At 33.9% G+C, this 16,665-nt stretch overlaps 1 protein-coding gene across 1 annotated transcript; it reads left to right on the top strand.

Moving 5' to 3' along the window:
• Positions 1 to 1,897: 1,897 nt before the first annotated feature.
• On the top strand, positions 1,898 to 13,832 carry LACS8 (AMP-dependent synthetase and ligase family protein). Its single transcript, XM_020375505.3, has 12 exons — positions 1,898 to 2,055; positions 3,260 to 3,853; positions 3,958 to 4,038; positions 4,157 to 4,423; positions 4,772 to 4,903; positions 4,976 to 5,149; positions 6,663 to 6,892; positions 9,436 to 9,553; positions 9,812 to 9,943; positions 10,070 to 10,204; positions 10,317 to 10,523; positions 13,494 to 13,832. Exons 2-12 carry the CDS (start codon positions 3,317 to 3,319, stop codon positions 13,656 to 13,658), a joined length of 2,178 nt encoding a protein of 725 aa, XP_020231094.1. The 5' UTR covers positions 1,898 to 2,055; positions 3,260 to 3,316; the 3' UTR covers positions 13,659 to 13,832.
• Positions 13,833 to 16,665: the final 2,833 nt, after the last annotated feature.

Genomic DNA, 16,665 nt, shown 5'->3' on the forward strand with positions numbered 1-16,665 from the left:
AGCAAAAGTAGTGGATTGATTTGAAATTTTTAAATTTAAAAATATTAGTTATTACCTAATAATTTGTTTTTTTTTAAAAAAAACATGAAAGTAGTAATGGGATCAGTTAGAATTTTAAAATTAAAAAAAGTAATATTTAATATTTTAATTACTATATTTTTCTTTGAATATTTTTATAAAAAGTAGTGGAATTTTTTTTAATATTTATTAATACTCTTTTTAAAATGTAGAAACCTTGTTCTATACATTTGAAGGTTTTGACGATAATCTTTTTGTTTGACTTTTATTTTTACACTTACTATATAACTTCTGAAATTTTTTTGTTAAGCATGATTCTTTCTTTTTTTAATTATTTGAGGCTAACCTTATTAAATATTGGTGTACATTAGCACAATAGAAATGTATATACACCACATAATAAAAAAATCGTATTATGTGTTATTTGACTTGATTATTGTGAAATTGAGGAAATTAATTTGAATGGAATTGTATGAAAATTGGAATAATTTGAAACTAATTGTATCATAACGAGATTCGAGTTCTTTTTTATTTAATAATTTTACTTATGTTGTATTTTGAATAGTAACTTATTGATATGTGAATAGTAACTTCAAATGAATATAAAAATAATTTTAATATAAAGAAAATATCATTTTCGTAGTTTTCACAACACATTTATCTTCTACCTATTTTATTTTATATGTTTTAAACATCTTGAGTTTTATAATTATTTTTTATTATGTACATTTTTTTTCTGTCCTTGGAGTATCCAAGATCGATAGCTGGCTAGGTTGGAGGCACCTCAAAAAGTTGGATAACTGGTCTCAAAATTTAACGCAACTGCATACACAAGACAGAATTCGAACTCCTAACCTTACTTAAAGATGGATCAACCCCTACCACTAAAGCAGCACGGGGTTTATTATGTACTCTCTTCTTGAATATTGTAATACGTGTACAACACATCATTTTTCCAATTTAAAATTATTTTTTATTAAATTTTATATTTTATTTTTATTTAAATAAAATACATAAAAGTACGAAAATCACGATTGTTCTGAGAGCATTTTCTTTTCTTCATGATCGGGTTCTCGAACGCTCTTTCCGATGCTGGCTAGCTAATCCATCATATGAAGGCACCTTATTTTCAGGATTCAGGGGCAAAATTAATTAATCCATAATTCGTAGATGCGTGTATACACCACACTTGTCCACGTTCTGCTTTTTACGAAGCTAAAATAAAATAAACATTATTAATTTTATTCTTAATTAGTGGGACCAAGTGATGTAATCTTTTTATATTTTATTTAATAATAATATTTGAAAAATATATAGTTAAATTGGTATTATATTTAATCTTTAAATATAAAATTTTGAATTTAAATTTTATTTTTATAAAATAATTAATTTTAAATATTATTTTTATTATTTAAAAATTTAAAAATGAAGTTATTTTAAAAAATAAGATAATTTCTTTTGTTATATTATTAATGGATTAAAGTATTATGTGTTTTTATATTTATTTAAAAATTATTAATATTTATTAAATCAATTGATATTATATTTAATTATTTAATTTTAAGATCATGAATTTATTTAATTTTTAATATTATTTTTTATTATTTAAAAATTTTAAAATAAAATAAATTAAAAATTATATATAAAAAATAAATATTTTTTATAATATATTAGAGGAATTGGAATATTTGTGTCTCTAATAATTTATAAAAATAATTATACTTTTTTACGTATATTTTTTTATTTTATATATCTTTTATTTATAAGAAATTATTGTTTAATTAAATGGATAAAATAGTAAAAAGAAAAATTGAGACGAAAGTGATGATTTAAAAATTTATTATTATATCTCCGTCACGCTACATGTGTCGTGTGTTTGTGCCTTCCTTCGTACAGCGTGTATATGAAATGTGATGCGAACAGTGTATTATGTAGCCTATACTCGGTGCTGCGTCGAGCACTGCTTAAACTAAAGAATCACTTTACTAAAATAGAGACACAAACACACACAGCATTTCATAGTACCCAAAAAATTAGGTATCGTTCGATGAGCATCATCTTCTTTTTTTTTTTTACCAATTTTTTTATGGATGTGTTGAGTTCTGGTTTGTGGTGTAATTACTTATGAAATTGATTTGGTGTGAAGGTTGTGATATTTTGCCTTGAATTTCTTGTGGGATTGATGGTGGTTCTTCTATGCATGTTGTGGCTGATGCTGGACTTGTCTAAATCATGCTTTTTTTTCCTTTTTCTTTTTTATGGTATAATCGTTTGTTTTTTTGGGTTTCATCTTCATTTTCTTTTAGAGGGGCTATATTCCCCTTCTGCTTCTTGTACTGATTGAATTGGTCCCAGTGAGAGAGTGTTTTACTGTGTCGAATTAGTTTTTTTGGCCCTAAATTTTTGCTCTAATAAATTGAGTCATGTTTTATTTAAGTTTGACTTCATTTATCCGCATGTTTTTTTCTTTTAAAGGAAAAATTAATCAGTGTGGCAGCTGGTACTATAAACTTTATGGGAGTGATTAGTTGGCAGTTGTATATCACTTGATTTTAATTTTTTGTAATCTCGAAATTTTGGTTAATTTCTATTTCGTTTTTCTGATTGAAATTCCTTTTTGTTTATCGATGACGTAAGTTGCATAGTTGCATTTGCTGTGAATTTTATTTTATTTAATTTTTGGTATAAGACTATCAAAGTGAGATTATAACCGATTTTCTATTTTTGTATTATCAAATAAGATATTATAGAATGAACATCATCATGGTGAAAAGTAATTAAAAACTTCTTACGGAGGAAAAAAAAAGAATCAGTTTTATGCTCATGGATGATAGAAAGTGTGTGCTGCTGCTGCTGCCTATGTGGTATAGACTAATTTGCATCAGGTTTTCTTGATTTTATTTTGTAAAAAAATGTGTGCCATCTGGTTTCTATTATTGATAGGCTGGCAATACTGATGTGTAATAGGATTTTCAGTGATTCAAGTCGAACAAATGCCTCAGCTATCCAACATTGTGTGTTTCCTATATCTGTGCACAAACATCGTAATCACACTTTGTTTTTTTTCAGTTTGTGATAATTTATACTTTTGTTTATTGTTTCATTTTTTATTTTTGGACTGAGGGGGTTCCTTATCCTCCCTTTTCTTTATAAAGTGTTTTTCCCTTCGTCTTGAGTTTCTTCATTTATCAAAAAAGATGGTTGAATTAACAAACTCCATACTTTCTTTCACCTTTTGTAGGTAATCAAGATTGCATTTTGCTTAATAAGGACCACTGTATCTTGCCAAACATAAAAGATGATTGGTACAAAGGGCAGTTCCTCTTGGTTAAAAAGTCTGAATATCAGTGACATATTTGTCTGGAAAGATCATGGAGAATATGGAGCTCTGGCGGCTATAGTCATAAGCATCCTTGTTCCTGTCTTGTTTTCAGCTTTGTTCTTTGGAAAGAAAAAAGGAAAAATAAGAGGTGTGGCTGTAGATGTTGGTGGTGAGGCAGGTTATGCAGTACGTAATGCTAGAAGAACTGAGTTGGTTGAAGTTCCTTGGAAAGGAGCCCCAACCATGGCTCATCTATTTGAGCAATCCTGTAATAAACATACCCACAATCGATTTCTTGGAACAAGAAAACTAATACAAAAGGAGGTTGTTACATCTAGTGATGGCAGGAAGTTTGAGAAACTTCATTTAGGAGACTATGAATGGGAAACCTATGGAGAGGTTTTCGCTCGCGTGTCAAAATTTGCTTCTGGTCTTCTTAAGTTAGGCCATGATATAGATAGCCGTGTTGCCATTTTCTCCGATACCCGGCCTGAATGGCTCATTGCCCTTCAGGTAAATTTGCTTTATCAGCTTTATTTCCATGAGTCATTCCATTACCCTTTTAACTAAACTGTCCTGCATTCGCAAATTTTAATGGTAATCTTTCTAAACTTCAGGGTTGCTTCAGGCAGAATGTAACAGTTGTTACTATTTATGCTTCTTTAGGTGAGGATGCCCTGATCCACTCACTAAACGAGGTAGGAAATTATTATCTCTTCCATAACTTTAGGGAATAGATGAAAATATATAATGATTTTAGTAACTAAAATAAAAGGGATGGAAATGTTCTCACTTGAAGCTTTGGAACATGAACAGACCGAAACATCTACTCTGATCTGTGACTCCAGACAATTGAAGAAGTTGGATGCAATAAAATCAAAACTAACATCTATACAAAATATTATTTACTTTGAAGATGATAACCAAGAAGATACTTTCTCAGGAAGTTCAGGCAGCTGGACAATTTCATCCTTTAGTGAAGTTGAGAAACTTGGGGAAGAAAGTCCTGTTGAGCCAAGCCTGCCTTCCAAGAATGCTATTGCAGTTATCATGTACACAAGTGGTAGTACTGGTCTGCCAAAGGTTTGTTTCTTCTTCAAGTGTTGTCACTTTCTGTCTTTGTATCTATAATCTCTTATTCATACTTGTGATTTCCTCCTTGCTTGCAAAATATTTTGTACAAACTCCAGAATCATGGTTATTAAATGTCTCAACAACCTGATGCCTATTAAATAATGTAGTTGATAAACATTACTTGAGTACTGACATGGGTCTGGGTATGACACTACTGTCATCATGTTTTAGGTGGTAAACTAACAAATTAAGTCATTCTCTAATCCTCTATCATTGAGAACTAAGAGGATCTCTGAAAGCTCAGTTATGTTTTTACCTTTGATTTGATTGAGTGTTATCTTTTTTGTTATCAATTAGGGTGTCATGATTACTCATGGGAATATTGTAGCCACTACAGCAGCTGTTATGACAGTGATTCCAAATCTAGGTAGCAAGGATGTGTACTTGGCATACTTGCCCCTTGCTCATGTTTTTGAAATGGCAGCAGAGGTTATTTCTTCTTAAACTTTCAGTTGTCAAAGCAGTTGATGATATTATCTCTAAATTACTGTGGTTGTCCAGTCTGTTATGTTGGCTGCAGGTTGTGCAATTGGTTATGGTTCTCCTCTGACTTTGACTGACACATCTAATAAAATCAAGAAAGGAACCAAGGGCGATGCTACAGTGTTAAAGCCCACTCTTTTGACAGCCGTACCAGCTATTCTTGATCGGATTCGAGATGGAGTTGTAAAAAAGGTGTGAATCAAACTAATGCTCCACATGGGCACTCTCTCACACATACACACATCATTACTTGCATTACTTAATGTCCATCCTTTTTATTGTGTTAGCTACACAAGTTCCCTTGTTATGATAACCTACAGAAAATTCCCTTGTTATGATAACCTACAGAAAATTCCCTTAAATTCACAAATAGTAAGTTGGAAAAAAGAAAAGAAGAAAAAATTCAACGAGTACCTCCAAAATGCCAATGGGCTTCACTATTTATTAATTCAACCGGAGCTCATGGATGTTTTGTGGTTAAATGTCATTGCTTCTCTTGTTTAGCCTTTATACATTAAGCAAAGAGGAAGAACACATTCATTTGGTGCAGTTGAATATTAATTTTGGAGTCAAACCATTTGAATTGATGGTTTAGTGCTCTTCTTTCTTTCTCAACATAAAAGGCTAAAAAAGGATAGATATGGAATTTGACCTCAGAATACCGATGAGCTTGTGGCTAAACTCATGGATCTGTTAGGTTTGTATCTGGAATTTATTTATATTTTTTTTAATATAATTATAGGAAAGTTTTGTTTATGTTTTCATAATAAAGGTCTGTATGGACAGAGACAGGAGTAACAACAACAGTCTTTTTCCATTAAATAAGGCCTGCTGCTACATGTATCAAATAATGCTATTGGCAGTGTGAAAATTATGTTTTCAATAAATCCATTTAGAGTAAACTCTTTCCTAAATCTAATGGTTTCTCTTGATGTTTTCTTTGATCTTCCTCTGGCCTTTTCATTCAATGGTAAAAGTTAAAAAGAGTAATTGCTTGGAAGAATAAAATGAACACACAATAGTTCATTTAGACAACTAGAACTATTAGTTGGTTAGACTGTTAGAGGGTATATAAATAAATAAGGGGAATAAAGGGTGGGGGTAATCTTTCATGGACTTGTATTTTGGGAGAACTGAGCAAGTGTTTAATATTAAAAGGGGAAAGCCTTTACAAGGGGGGGGGGGGGGGAACCTTTGAAGGAGAGATCTTTCTCTTTACTCTGTTCATTTTCAGTCAGAGAATTAAATCATTCTCTTGTCTTTCCTATTTCCATCGTGGGTTCCTAACAAATGTCTTTTGATTTGATCCAATTTTCTGTGTTGTGGCTGCTGTTTATCTTGACATAACACAAGCAAACTACCTTAAACTGGTTTTTGTTATCTTTTCCTGAATAGTGCTTGTAGCCTTGTACTACAATTCTTCCTATATACATTCATTGATAATCTTTTCTTGTAGTATCTACTCATGCACATTCACATTTTCATCTCCGCTACATTTAGTTTTTATTTTTATTGAAACTTTACTGTTCAGCATTTACTACCATAGTGCATTGCTGGTTTTATAAAGAGATGAAGTAGAATTTTCCATTTTGATGGCCACTATCCAATCCAAAGTTGCTGAAACTTTCATTTTTCCTTTTATACTTCCCCCTGGTATTCAATGCTTTAAATTAAATAAGTTGATAACCTTACCATTTTCTATTAGGTTGAGGAAAAAGGGGGTCTTGTGAAGAATCTTTTTCATTTTGCTTACAAGCGCCGACTGGCTGCTGTAAAAGGAAGCTGGCTAGGAGCCTGGGGATTGGAAAAGTTGGTGTGGGATACCATTGTCTTTAAGCAAATCCGTACTGCACTTGGAGGCCAGCTCCGCTTTATGCTTTGTGGGGGAGCTCCTTTATCTGGTGATTCACAACACTTCATCAATATTTGCATGGGGTAACGATTCCCATCTTTATACTACATAATGTTTTATTGGAGGTAACTGGTATCTGAATGTATATATGTCCATGCATGGTTGTCAAACTCGCGAGTCAACTCGTAGAATCGGACGAGTTTACGAGTCTAGGGGAGCAAAACGGGTTAACTCGCTTGTAGAATCGTTTTTGGGTAGACTCGGGTAGACTCGGGTAGACTCGGTCAGAATCGCGAGTCTAGCCCGAGTCCACGAGTCTGGTGGCTTTTTTTTTTTGACCCCTAAATGGCCCAAAAACGACGTCGTTTTGCCTAGGTCAGTAAGTGAAAAAATGTTTCTTCCCTGCGCGCGCGAGCTGCTCCACCATTTGCACGTTTCTGAGTCTCCCTCCGCAGCTAAACCCTAAACAGCCATCTTCGCCGCAGCTACGAACGGAACGCATCTTGCTGGGACGGACGCGAGTCTCCCTCCGCAGCTAAACTCTAATCGCCCCTCTACGAAACGCGAGCGTCTCAGCCACTACGAGGGCTCCTCTCCGCCGCTACGAACGGCGCCGCATCTTGCTGGGACGGAAGCGAGTCTCCCTCTGCCGCATCTCTGCCGCATCTCCGCCGCATCTCTGCCACCGCCAAAATCGCTTTCCGTCATTGCAGCTTCCACTCTTCCAGCGTCGTGACTCGTGAGTGTTACTTCTCTGCTGCATCTTGTTGGTGTTATTCACAATTTTCATATACTTAGTCTCTTACTCGGTTACTCCTATAATTGCAAGATGTCTGAAACCGGTGGTGGCTCAAAGTCTCTTACTTTGTGGACTTATGTGTTTTCGACTTTTGGTTGTTTATGTATGGTTAAGATTTGTATTATGACATTTTATTGTTGTTATTTGACTTATTTTAGACTTAGAATGTTGAAATAGTGATATCATATTGTGTGCGTTCATGTTTTTTAATATATTTTAATATTAGGTAGACTCTTACGAGTCTACGAGTCGAGTCTACGAGTCGAGTCTACCAGAGCTCTACGAGTTTGTGTAGACTCTCGAGTTTGACAACCTTGTGTCCATGCATTTGTGTTCGCACGCTTCTATTCTGGGTTGGGGTTATGAATCTAGGTAGTTATAGCTGTGTATAGTTTGTGTATTAGATTCATTTCAATGTGAATTTCTATCTAATAGAAAATGTAAGATAGTATGTCTATTTATATTGTCTTGTATGATATTATAGTATGAACGTCATCATGTTGAAAAGTTATTAACTAAATTGTCCTAAAGAGGGGAAAAAATAAATACTGCCAAGTATTCAGTTTTATGATATCCTAGGATAGAAAATCAGTTCTCTGATACCATGTGATGAGCTAACTATGCCAATAGCTTAAGCTATTGGGTACAAGAACATGAGTAATTCTATGTTGAGTAAAAGCTGTAGTTTGGCCCTCCAAAGTTACGTGTTACTGCATCATCCCTTCAATTATGATAGCTGAAATTATGTAATTATGTTGCACAGATGAAATTAGGCCAGCTATTTTTCAGGGCTAAATATCAGATTGTATTACACTATTTTTAAATGAGAGTTCTTCAGCAGGAGAACACACGGTTTTGACATACAGTTTTTCAGAGTTTAATAATCAGATTATGCCTTAAAAACTTTAGTCACCAAATTAGTTCCTCAAAGAATCTTTTTGTCACCACCTTCACCCTCCAAGGATTTTGTCACTAAATTAATTCCTTGAAGATTTAACGTCACCAAACTAATCTTCAAAGATTCTTTTTGTCACTAATTTAATCCTCCATAAAATCCTATATGGTGACTTTTTAAATCTTTGAGGGACTAATTTGGTGATAGATTTGAGCAACTAATTTGAGGGGGATGTTATCTATATAATATCTCAATATTAATTTTGTATTTTATAATACTTTAGAGTATCTTTAGATGATATTTAGTAGGGGTTTCCATATTTCATTATATTTCGATTTATTTTCTTATTAAATTATGAATATGATAGAACAACAATGATTAATTGATAGGAATTTTATTGATTCTGATGCAAATTAAAGGCCCAGAACAACTAATGTTTCTAAGAGGAGGCCCAAGAGAAGGGATGCACCTGATCAGAACAATAGGTCTGTTGCACTTGCACCTGATCAGATTTAAGGGGAGTGGGGACAGAGAGTAAATAAGTGCCTAGGTGGCAAGAGTAGTGGGGAGGTGCATGTGATGCATTTTTCAGGAGAATGAGTATTTGTTTTCGGGGGGGGGGGGGGGTGAGAGTAGTGTAGCGTGTGGGTGGAATTAGTTGGGACTTGGGAGAGAATTGTGCACTCTCAAATCTGCCCCTGTTGTTGCTTTCTTTCTATTTTTCTGCATTTATCTCTTTCTCTTGTATTCCCTAAACCAGTCCTGGTATCACTCTGATATAAGCTTGGATTTCCATTATTAATATAGCAATCAGTCTCTGTTTTTGTACAGGAAGTGTCTCACTGTCTCAGAGTTGATAAATTTGATAACACCTAGTATTATCCGATTATAGAGTTGGAGTTCTCTATATTTACTTATTTACTTGTCAACAGGGCTCCTATTGGGCAAGGATACGGCTTGACTGAAACATTTGCTGGAGCTGCCTTTTCAGAGTGGGATGACTACAGTGTGGGACGTGTTGGTCCACCTCTTCCTTGTTGCTACATTAAGGTATGTCATATATACCATCAACAAAAAATCAGTGTGAGGTTCCAACTACTACTTATTCATAGATATTGCATTGAATTATGATAATGGCCTTTAATTATTGTAGTTTGAGGATGGTGCATAATAAAACGTAACATCAAAGATAGTAAGAAGTTAGCAACATCTGAGAAATAACGAATTCATATCTCTTAATCTGTATTAGAACTTGCAGTGGTGCTATTTAGGAGGTAATTTGATTTCTTTAATAATGTGATTGTATAGCTTGTTTCTTGGGAAGAAGGAGGGTATCTGACATCAGATAAACCAATGCCAAGGGGAGAGATTGTAGTTGGAGGATTTAGTGTGACACCTGGTTACTTTAAGAATCAAGAGAAAACTAAAGAAGTTTTCAAGGTAATTTCCAAACTTATAGTTGTATGCATGGCATTTTTCCTTATTCTTTTCTTTTAACCGCTCTTGAGTCTGTTTTTGCATATTACTAAGCCATACATTACATATTTGGCTTTTAACTTAATACAGGTTGATGAGAAAGGTATGAACTGGTTTTATACTGGCGATATTGGGCAATTCCATCCTGATGGATGTCTTGAAATTATAGATAGGAAGAAAGACATTGTCAAACTTCAACATGGAGAATATATATCTCTTGGAAAGGTAACTCAAACTATACCTTGTTTGTTATGGAATCTGGATGAAGAACTGACACAAGATCCACAGTAAATTTATCTGGGCCTTATATCGGTTTTTCATTATGACTTAATCACAGGTTGAGGCAGCACTATCATCATGTGATTATGTGGATAATATAATGGTTTATGCAGACCCCTTTCACAATTACTGTGTGGCTCTAGTTGTTGCTTCACATCAGTCACTGGAGAAGTGGGCCCAACAAGCTGGTATAGATTACAAAGATTTTCCTGATCTTTGTAACAAACCTGAAACTGTCACTGAGGTTCTGCAGTCAATTTCTAAGGTTAGTGTTAGTTGTCTGTAAATATGTTTGTTGTTAATATCTGTTAGTAAGAATGTAGTTATTTGTTGATGATATCTGTTAGTTTGTTGGGCTGAGATGGAGAAGAATTAAGGCATATTGGAAATGCTAGGAACACCTTTGACACACTTTTTAAACACACCTACTGGTTGAATTATTTTGGAAATTACAAAAGTTTGTGGTCCCATTCCCATAACCTTTTTAATGAACTTCTCATGATTTTTTAGTTTTCAGAAATAAATAATGAAAAAATGTGTTAAGATGAATGTGTTTCTAGCACTAATCTAAGGCATATTACCTATAATTAAGAGGAGAGGTTGATAGGGACCGATATATTGTCATTCTCATTTGACAGAGGATTAGGACCCTTGGGCTAGGGAGGTGCAGAACCTTGAAGTTTTGAAAATTTGTAGCTTTGTTCAGGGGATATTTCCCTGAACCAAGATTTAAAGCAATTTAGGGTAGACTTGTAAGAAAACATAGCTAAGATAAAATAGGATTAAAAACAATGTTGGAGTGAACATATTAGAAAACATCATTTATAATAATGAAACTTGGAGATCAGATCATACTACAAGTCACAGTGTTAAGATATTAAGCTGTTCATGAGCATCAACATGGAAGCTTATCATCCACCTAAAAGGTTTCTAGGAAAATTGAACCTTGACATGGTTTCAAGGCCTCTATGATCAATTGGTTAGAAATGAGATCCTTGCTACCTCCGTTCTTCTAACTGAAATTGAATTTTAGTTCAAGGTAGAGGAGTTGGCCTATTTGGTCTATGTTTAAATGACCTGAGAATGTTAGAGATATGGATTCAGGAGCTTCCACTAATAGCATGAATTTTTAATAAAGTTAGTCTTCGGCTCATGGTTTAGGTATCTTGTATTTCTTAAAATTTGGACTTAAAAGCCTAACTCAATGCCATGAAATTAGTTTGTAAGATGAGGATTAACCAAGCTTCATAGGCTCTATTTTAGCCTTATTTATAGTTGATATAGGACTAAACACTTCCCTTGAGGTTACAATTAAGGCAGTCTACAATGAGGCCACAAATAAGGTGGGATAGGGGAGACCGCAACTAAGACAGCTTTTCAACAGTATTTATTTTACAAAGTAATGGGTAGATTGGTAGGGATGGCATGCAATGGGTGGTTGATATGGAAAAATGTTTTAGTATTTAGGTGTAATATATTATTGCAAGTACATATAAACTTGAAGGAAGATTCTACCATAAGACCAACCAATCTCTATGATATTATATGTTTGGGTAGCAAAGTTTCAAGAACAAAAAATAAATGTTGTGGAAATAAGAATGTCAAGGTGGATAAACAGATAGACCTACAAGAATAGACAATATTAGAAAGAATATATTTGGGAGGAAATAGAAGTAGAATCGTCTTGGTCTGGAGAAGACTAATAAAGACTACTTTAAAAACAAAGTCGATGAAATGGAAAATAATCTGATTTAAAAGGGGTAGATGAACACCCAAGAAAAGTTCAACAGAAACCACTATACATGACTTTTAATTCTTTAAATGTTTTAATTGAGAAGTTTGATTCTCATAGAGCCAAAAGGCTTCAACTGATCCAAGTAATCAACCACCACTTAATGGGAAAATTCTAGTTCTATAAAATGTTTATTGTTTGCTTTGGGTCAATCTATTAACTATTCTTTTGAGAATGATAATGAAAGACAAGCAACAATTTAACGAATGAACACCCAAAAAAAAAAAAGAGTGAAACCACCAGTATTTCAATGAACATTAAATAACCACATTTTATGAAAGGATAACCTATGAAACCCATATACTTAGTACGACATGGGTACGATACAACAAGGATATTGGAATATGACAATTATTTTGAAATATAGGACACAATTCATTTTAGATACCTTAAATTAAATTTTATAAAGGTATAGAATATTGGTAAATAAAGAGACATTAATTCTCTCTCATTAATTCATAACAATGATCGTCACAACTTGCAAAAAAAGATATTTGTGATCATAACAAAAAAAAAATACAGTTTTTGCCATATCAAGTTAACTATATTAATAAAAGCATCGTTGGTAGAACTTAAAACAAATATTGGTTCTATACAATAGTCTATAACTCAAAAGCATCGTTACTAAATTACTATCTAATGCTAATTGTATCACTCTCTTCTCTATTACCATCATGTAGAAAAAACCTAGTTTCAAAGTTTGGTTCATCAAGAGACAACTCAACCAATTCAAGAAGTCCAACACCATCATAAGTGGATGACGCATACCTTCACTATTGTCCCACAATTTAGTCTCTCCCATTTTCATGCCCTTCATCTTTCCATAAACCAAACCGTCTACACCTCTTGGATCCATTTTGTTTTTCTTCAAAGAATAAATAAAGGAGTATGTACTCCATTCCTTCCACAACATGAGAAAAACCATGGTTGTAAGAAAAGCTTAAGACGAGCTTTTTGGATACTTTTTTTTGAATATGTATCTAGAAGTATCCAATAAGTATCCACAAGGAATCCTAGAAAAAACAATTAAAAAATAAATAAATAAAGAGTAGATACTTTTCGGATACATATTTGAAAGTAGCAGAGAAGTATCGGTATCTGAAATGGGTATGACACTGATACTTTTTCATTTTTGAAGGATTCAGGCTTTTTATAGAAGATAACTAGTTGGTCACAACTCACATTCAAAATGTAGAAAATTTATTGATGAAATATACACACTTATATTTGTTTTGGTACTTGCAACGCCTTACATTTATGTGAAGGAAGTATCACAGCCGTGACAAGGCATCAATTGTGTTTGAAGGATAAATTTCAAAGAAATGGTTTTCTAGACCAACCAAACTGTAGCGAGTTCTAATTATGACCTAACGATGTAGTTATAAGTTGATAACCATTGTATGTGCTGCATGGTTAATGACTAATTTCATTTATTCATTTCAGGTTGCAAAATCTGCAAAGCTGGAGAAATCTGAAATTCCTGCAAAGATTAGGTTGTTGCCAGATCCATGGACTCCTGAATCTGGATTAGTTACTGCTGCTCTCAAGATAAAGAGAGAGCAGCTGAAAGCCAAATTCAAAGACGATCTTCAGAAGTTGTACGCATGAAATGAAGTATCTAACCTCTTAATTTTTGCGTGGTGTATGTTCAATGTATGTAATGTGTAATATGTTTGATAACTGGGGTTTGAATCCTGGTTCTACACTTGAGAATGAACAAAATAAAATATATGTATTATGTACCTTTTTATTCAATAATATCATTTTGCCTTAAAAATGAAAGGTTCAGGCTAGGGTGAACTACCTTTTAAATAGTTCATGATGAAGCATTAAAAATGACCCGCTGTGATAGGTTATTTTAACCTATTAGATTTACTTCGGTTATTTATTATATAGCCCTTTATAATGGTGCTCTCCTTTTTCCTCTCAATACTCATAGGGACAATTTTTTCTATTTTTGGTTTTATGTATTTGCATTTTGCAGGAACAATAGTTACAATACGGTGACTACTTTCTGGATCCACATGGTTGAGCATCCCAGGCCTCCACCCCCTTCAGGCAGTGTTCACTCAATGTTTTGCTTGGATCTTTGATTTCACAAGCCTCAATATTGTAGAAGTGCGTTAAACTGTGTAAGATACAAAATTATTGCTGGTATATAAAGATAAAATCAATTTTAGTTAAGCTAAAGCTGTTATTAACAATTGTAATTACTCTTTTTTTTTTCTTTCCCGCAAATCCTATTATTCCAGAAACAATGACTTTCAAAAGAAATACAAAATAACTCAAACTCTAGTGGAAATTTCAATTCTCAAAGTGTGGGTTTAACATTATTAAAGAAGCACTAGGTAATCAAATCTAATAGGTTAGTAAAAAACATATTACTTCTGTTCTGTTCTTATTATAAGGCAGTTGTAGTTCTACGGTCTAATAAAAGTAGTTATTTCAACTTGTTTTGTTGGTTTTTTTAAAAAAATTATGATATGCCAACTTTATCCTTATTGATGGAAGTTGTTGAAGAATGGTTGATGTTCTTCAAAACTCCACCGTCCAATCCTTCTTCTCTTGAGGTTGAACACTTAGCAATGGTGGAAACACCTTTGAAGAAACTCCAATGGTGAAGAAGCAACAAGCATGTGTTCGGTTACTTTCAAAGGAAGTAGAAGAGTGAGGCACCAAGGCACAGGTTGGAAACTTTTGTGAAGGAACCTAGAGGAGAAAATTCTCCACGAATTCTATGAGCTTTGGAGGAGAGAATTCGAGAGAAATTTTGATTATTATTCATCTAAAGTGAGGGAAAAGGTGAGAGTTACAAATATATAGAAGGATGTAGTTTAGGGAGCAAGTTAACCTTAACCATGATTCAAGTGAATCATGGTTTGGTTGCTTGACCGTCCAACCTAGTTAGGAGGCTTGTGGAGCAAGTTTCTCACTTAGCTTTTTTGGGAAGCAAGTTAAAGGAGAAGCTTGTAGCACAAGCTTCCCAAGCTTGAAGGCAAGGAGAAGCAATTCGGTCATGTGAGGAACCAAGGCAAGCTAGGCGGCCTTTTAGGCTAGTTTGTCACTAATCCGGTTTTGAAAAAGTTTGATTAGGTTTAGTTAGGTTCATATAAAAATGATTAGACCTAGCTAAATCAAATTCTTGAAAAATTAGGAGTAAAACAGGTTTAATATATAAAATTTTGCTTAGGCTCAAGTCTGGCCTTATTACTAGTCACACCCTCAAGCATGCCACCCCACTTCTACTACTGAAAAATAGAAAAAGAGTGACCTTCAATACAAGGTTAAATGGATTCAAAGTCTCCAAGTAACCTACCCTAAAAATAATATACAATAGTCTATAAATAGTCTATAAAAAGAAAACAGAGTGCCTTAGAAATACAAAGGCTAAAAATGACCTATACAATGAAAATTATGTACAAGTTATATACAGTAGAACTATGCCTTCTCTTCATGATAGAGTGGTTCAAATGAAAAGTACCTTGGGCTTAGAAAGTCCACTGGTCTTCAAGTTGTCCAGTCCCTCCTGAATGCTCCTTGTCATAGCTCTAATGATTGGGCCCTGGCCCATGGTCCATCATCCTCTCTCTTGAGAAGGATTTGTCCTCAAATCTATAGGTTCGACCTCCTCATCATCATAACCTGCAAAGAGATTAAGATCACTAACATTAAAAGTGTTGCTTACTCCATAATCACCAGGGAGATCCAACCTATAAGTGTTATCATTGATCCTTTATAGGACTTGGAAATGACCATCTCCTCAAGTGAAGCCAAACCCAATCTCCTTCCTAAAAAATGAGGTATTTCTTTCTAAAGCAGTTCTCTCATTTTGTTGTTGAATATGAGTTTTAACATTCTCATGTAATTTTTTCACAAAATCAGCCCTAGATATCCCTTCTTTATGAAAATAATGAGAAGAATCATGTAGGAGTATTAGGTCCAAAGGAGTGAGAGGGTTGCCATAAACAACCTCAAAAGGTGAGATTTTGGTAGTCTTATGGACTACCCTATTATAGGCAAATTCTATGTGTGGCAAGTGCTCATCCCAAGACTTATGGTTACCCTTAAGGACTGTCCTTAACATGGTAGATAGAGATCTATTAACTACTTTTATTTGCCCATCAGTTTGGGGATGACAAGTAGTTGAGAAAAGTAGTTTAGTTTCTAACCTACTCCAAAGAGTTTTCCAAAAATGGCTAAGGAACTTAGTGTCCCTATCTAACATAATTGTCTTGGGTAGACCATGAAGTTTAACCACTTCTTTAAAGAAGAGTCTTGTTATGTTGCTTGCATCATCTATCTTGTGACAGGGTATAAAATGAGCCATTTTACTAAATCTGTCCACTATCACAAAGATAGAATCCATGCCTCTCTAGGTCCTGGGCAAGCCCAATAGAAAATTCATATTGATATCAACCCATGGAGAGTTAGCAACTGATAAGGGTGTATAGGAGCTATGACGCATTACTTTAGACTTTGCTTGCAAGCAAGCTATACATCTAGAGCAAAATCTCTCAACATCCCTTCTCATATGTGGCCAAAAGAATTTTTCTTTTAAAAAGCTTAGAGTCTTATCAACTCCAAAGTGCCCCATGAGTCCACCTTCATGACTTTC

The sequence above is a fragment of the Cajanus cajan genome, chromosome 6 (genome assembly GCF_000230855.2).
Source record: "Cajanus cajan strain Asha chromosome 6, NIPB_CcT2T_4, whole genome shotgun sequence".
NCBI classification, from domain to species: domain Eukaryota; kingdom Viridiplantae; phylum Streptophyta; class Magnoliopsida; order Fabales; family Fabaceae; genus Cajanus; species Cajanus cajan.

Excerpts from the sequence above, each read along its gene's own strand:
- LACS8 (XM_020375505.3), top strand. The coding sequence starts at position 3,317 with ATGATTGGTACAAAGGGCAGTTCCTCTTGGTTAAAAAGTCTGAATATC. Across the intron at positions 4,039-4,156 it reads TGATCCACTCACTAAACGAG|ACCGAAACATCTACTCTGAT; the intron begins GTAGGAAATTAT and ends GAACATGAACAG. Across the intron at positions 5,150-6,662 it reads GAGATGGAGTTGTAAAAAAG|GTTGAGGAAAAAGGGGGTCT; the intron begins GTGTGAATCAAA and ends ATTTTCTATTAG.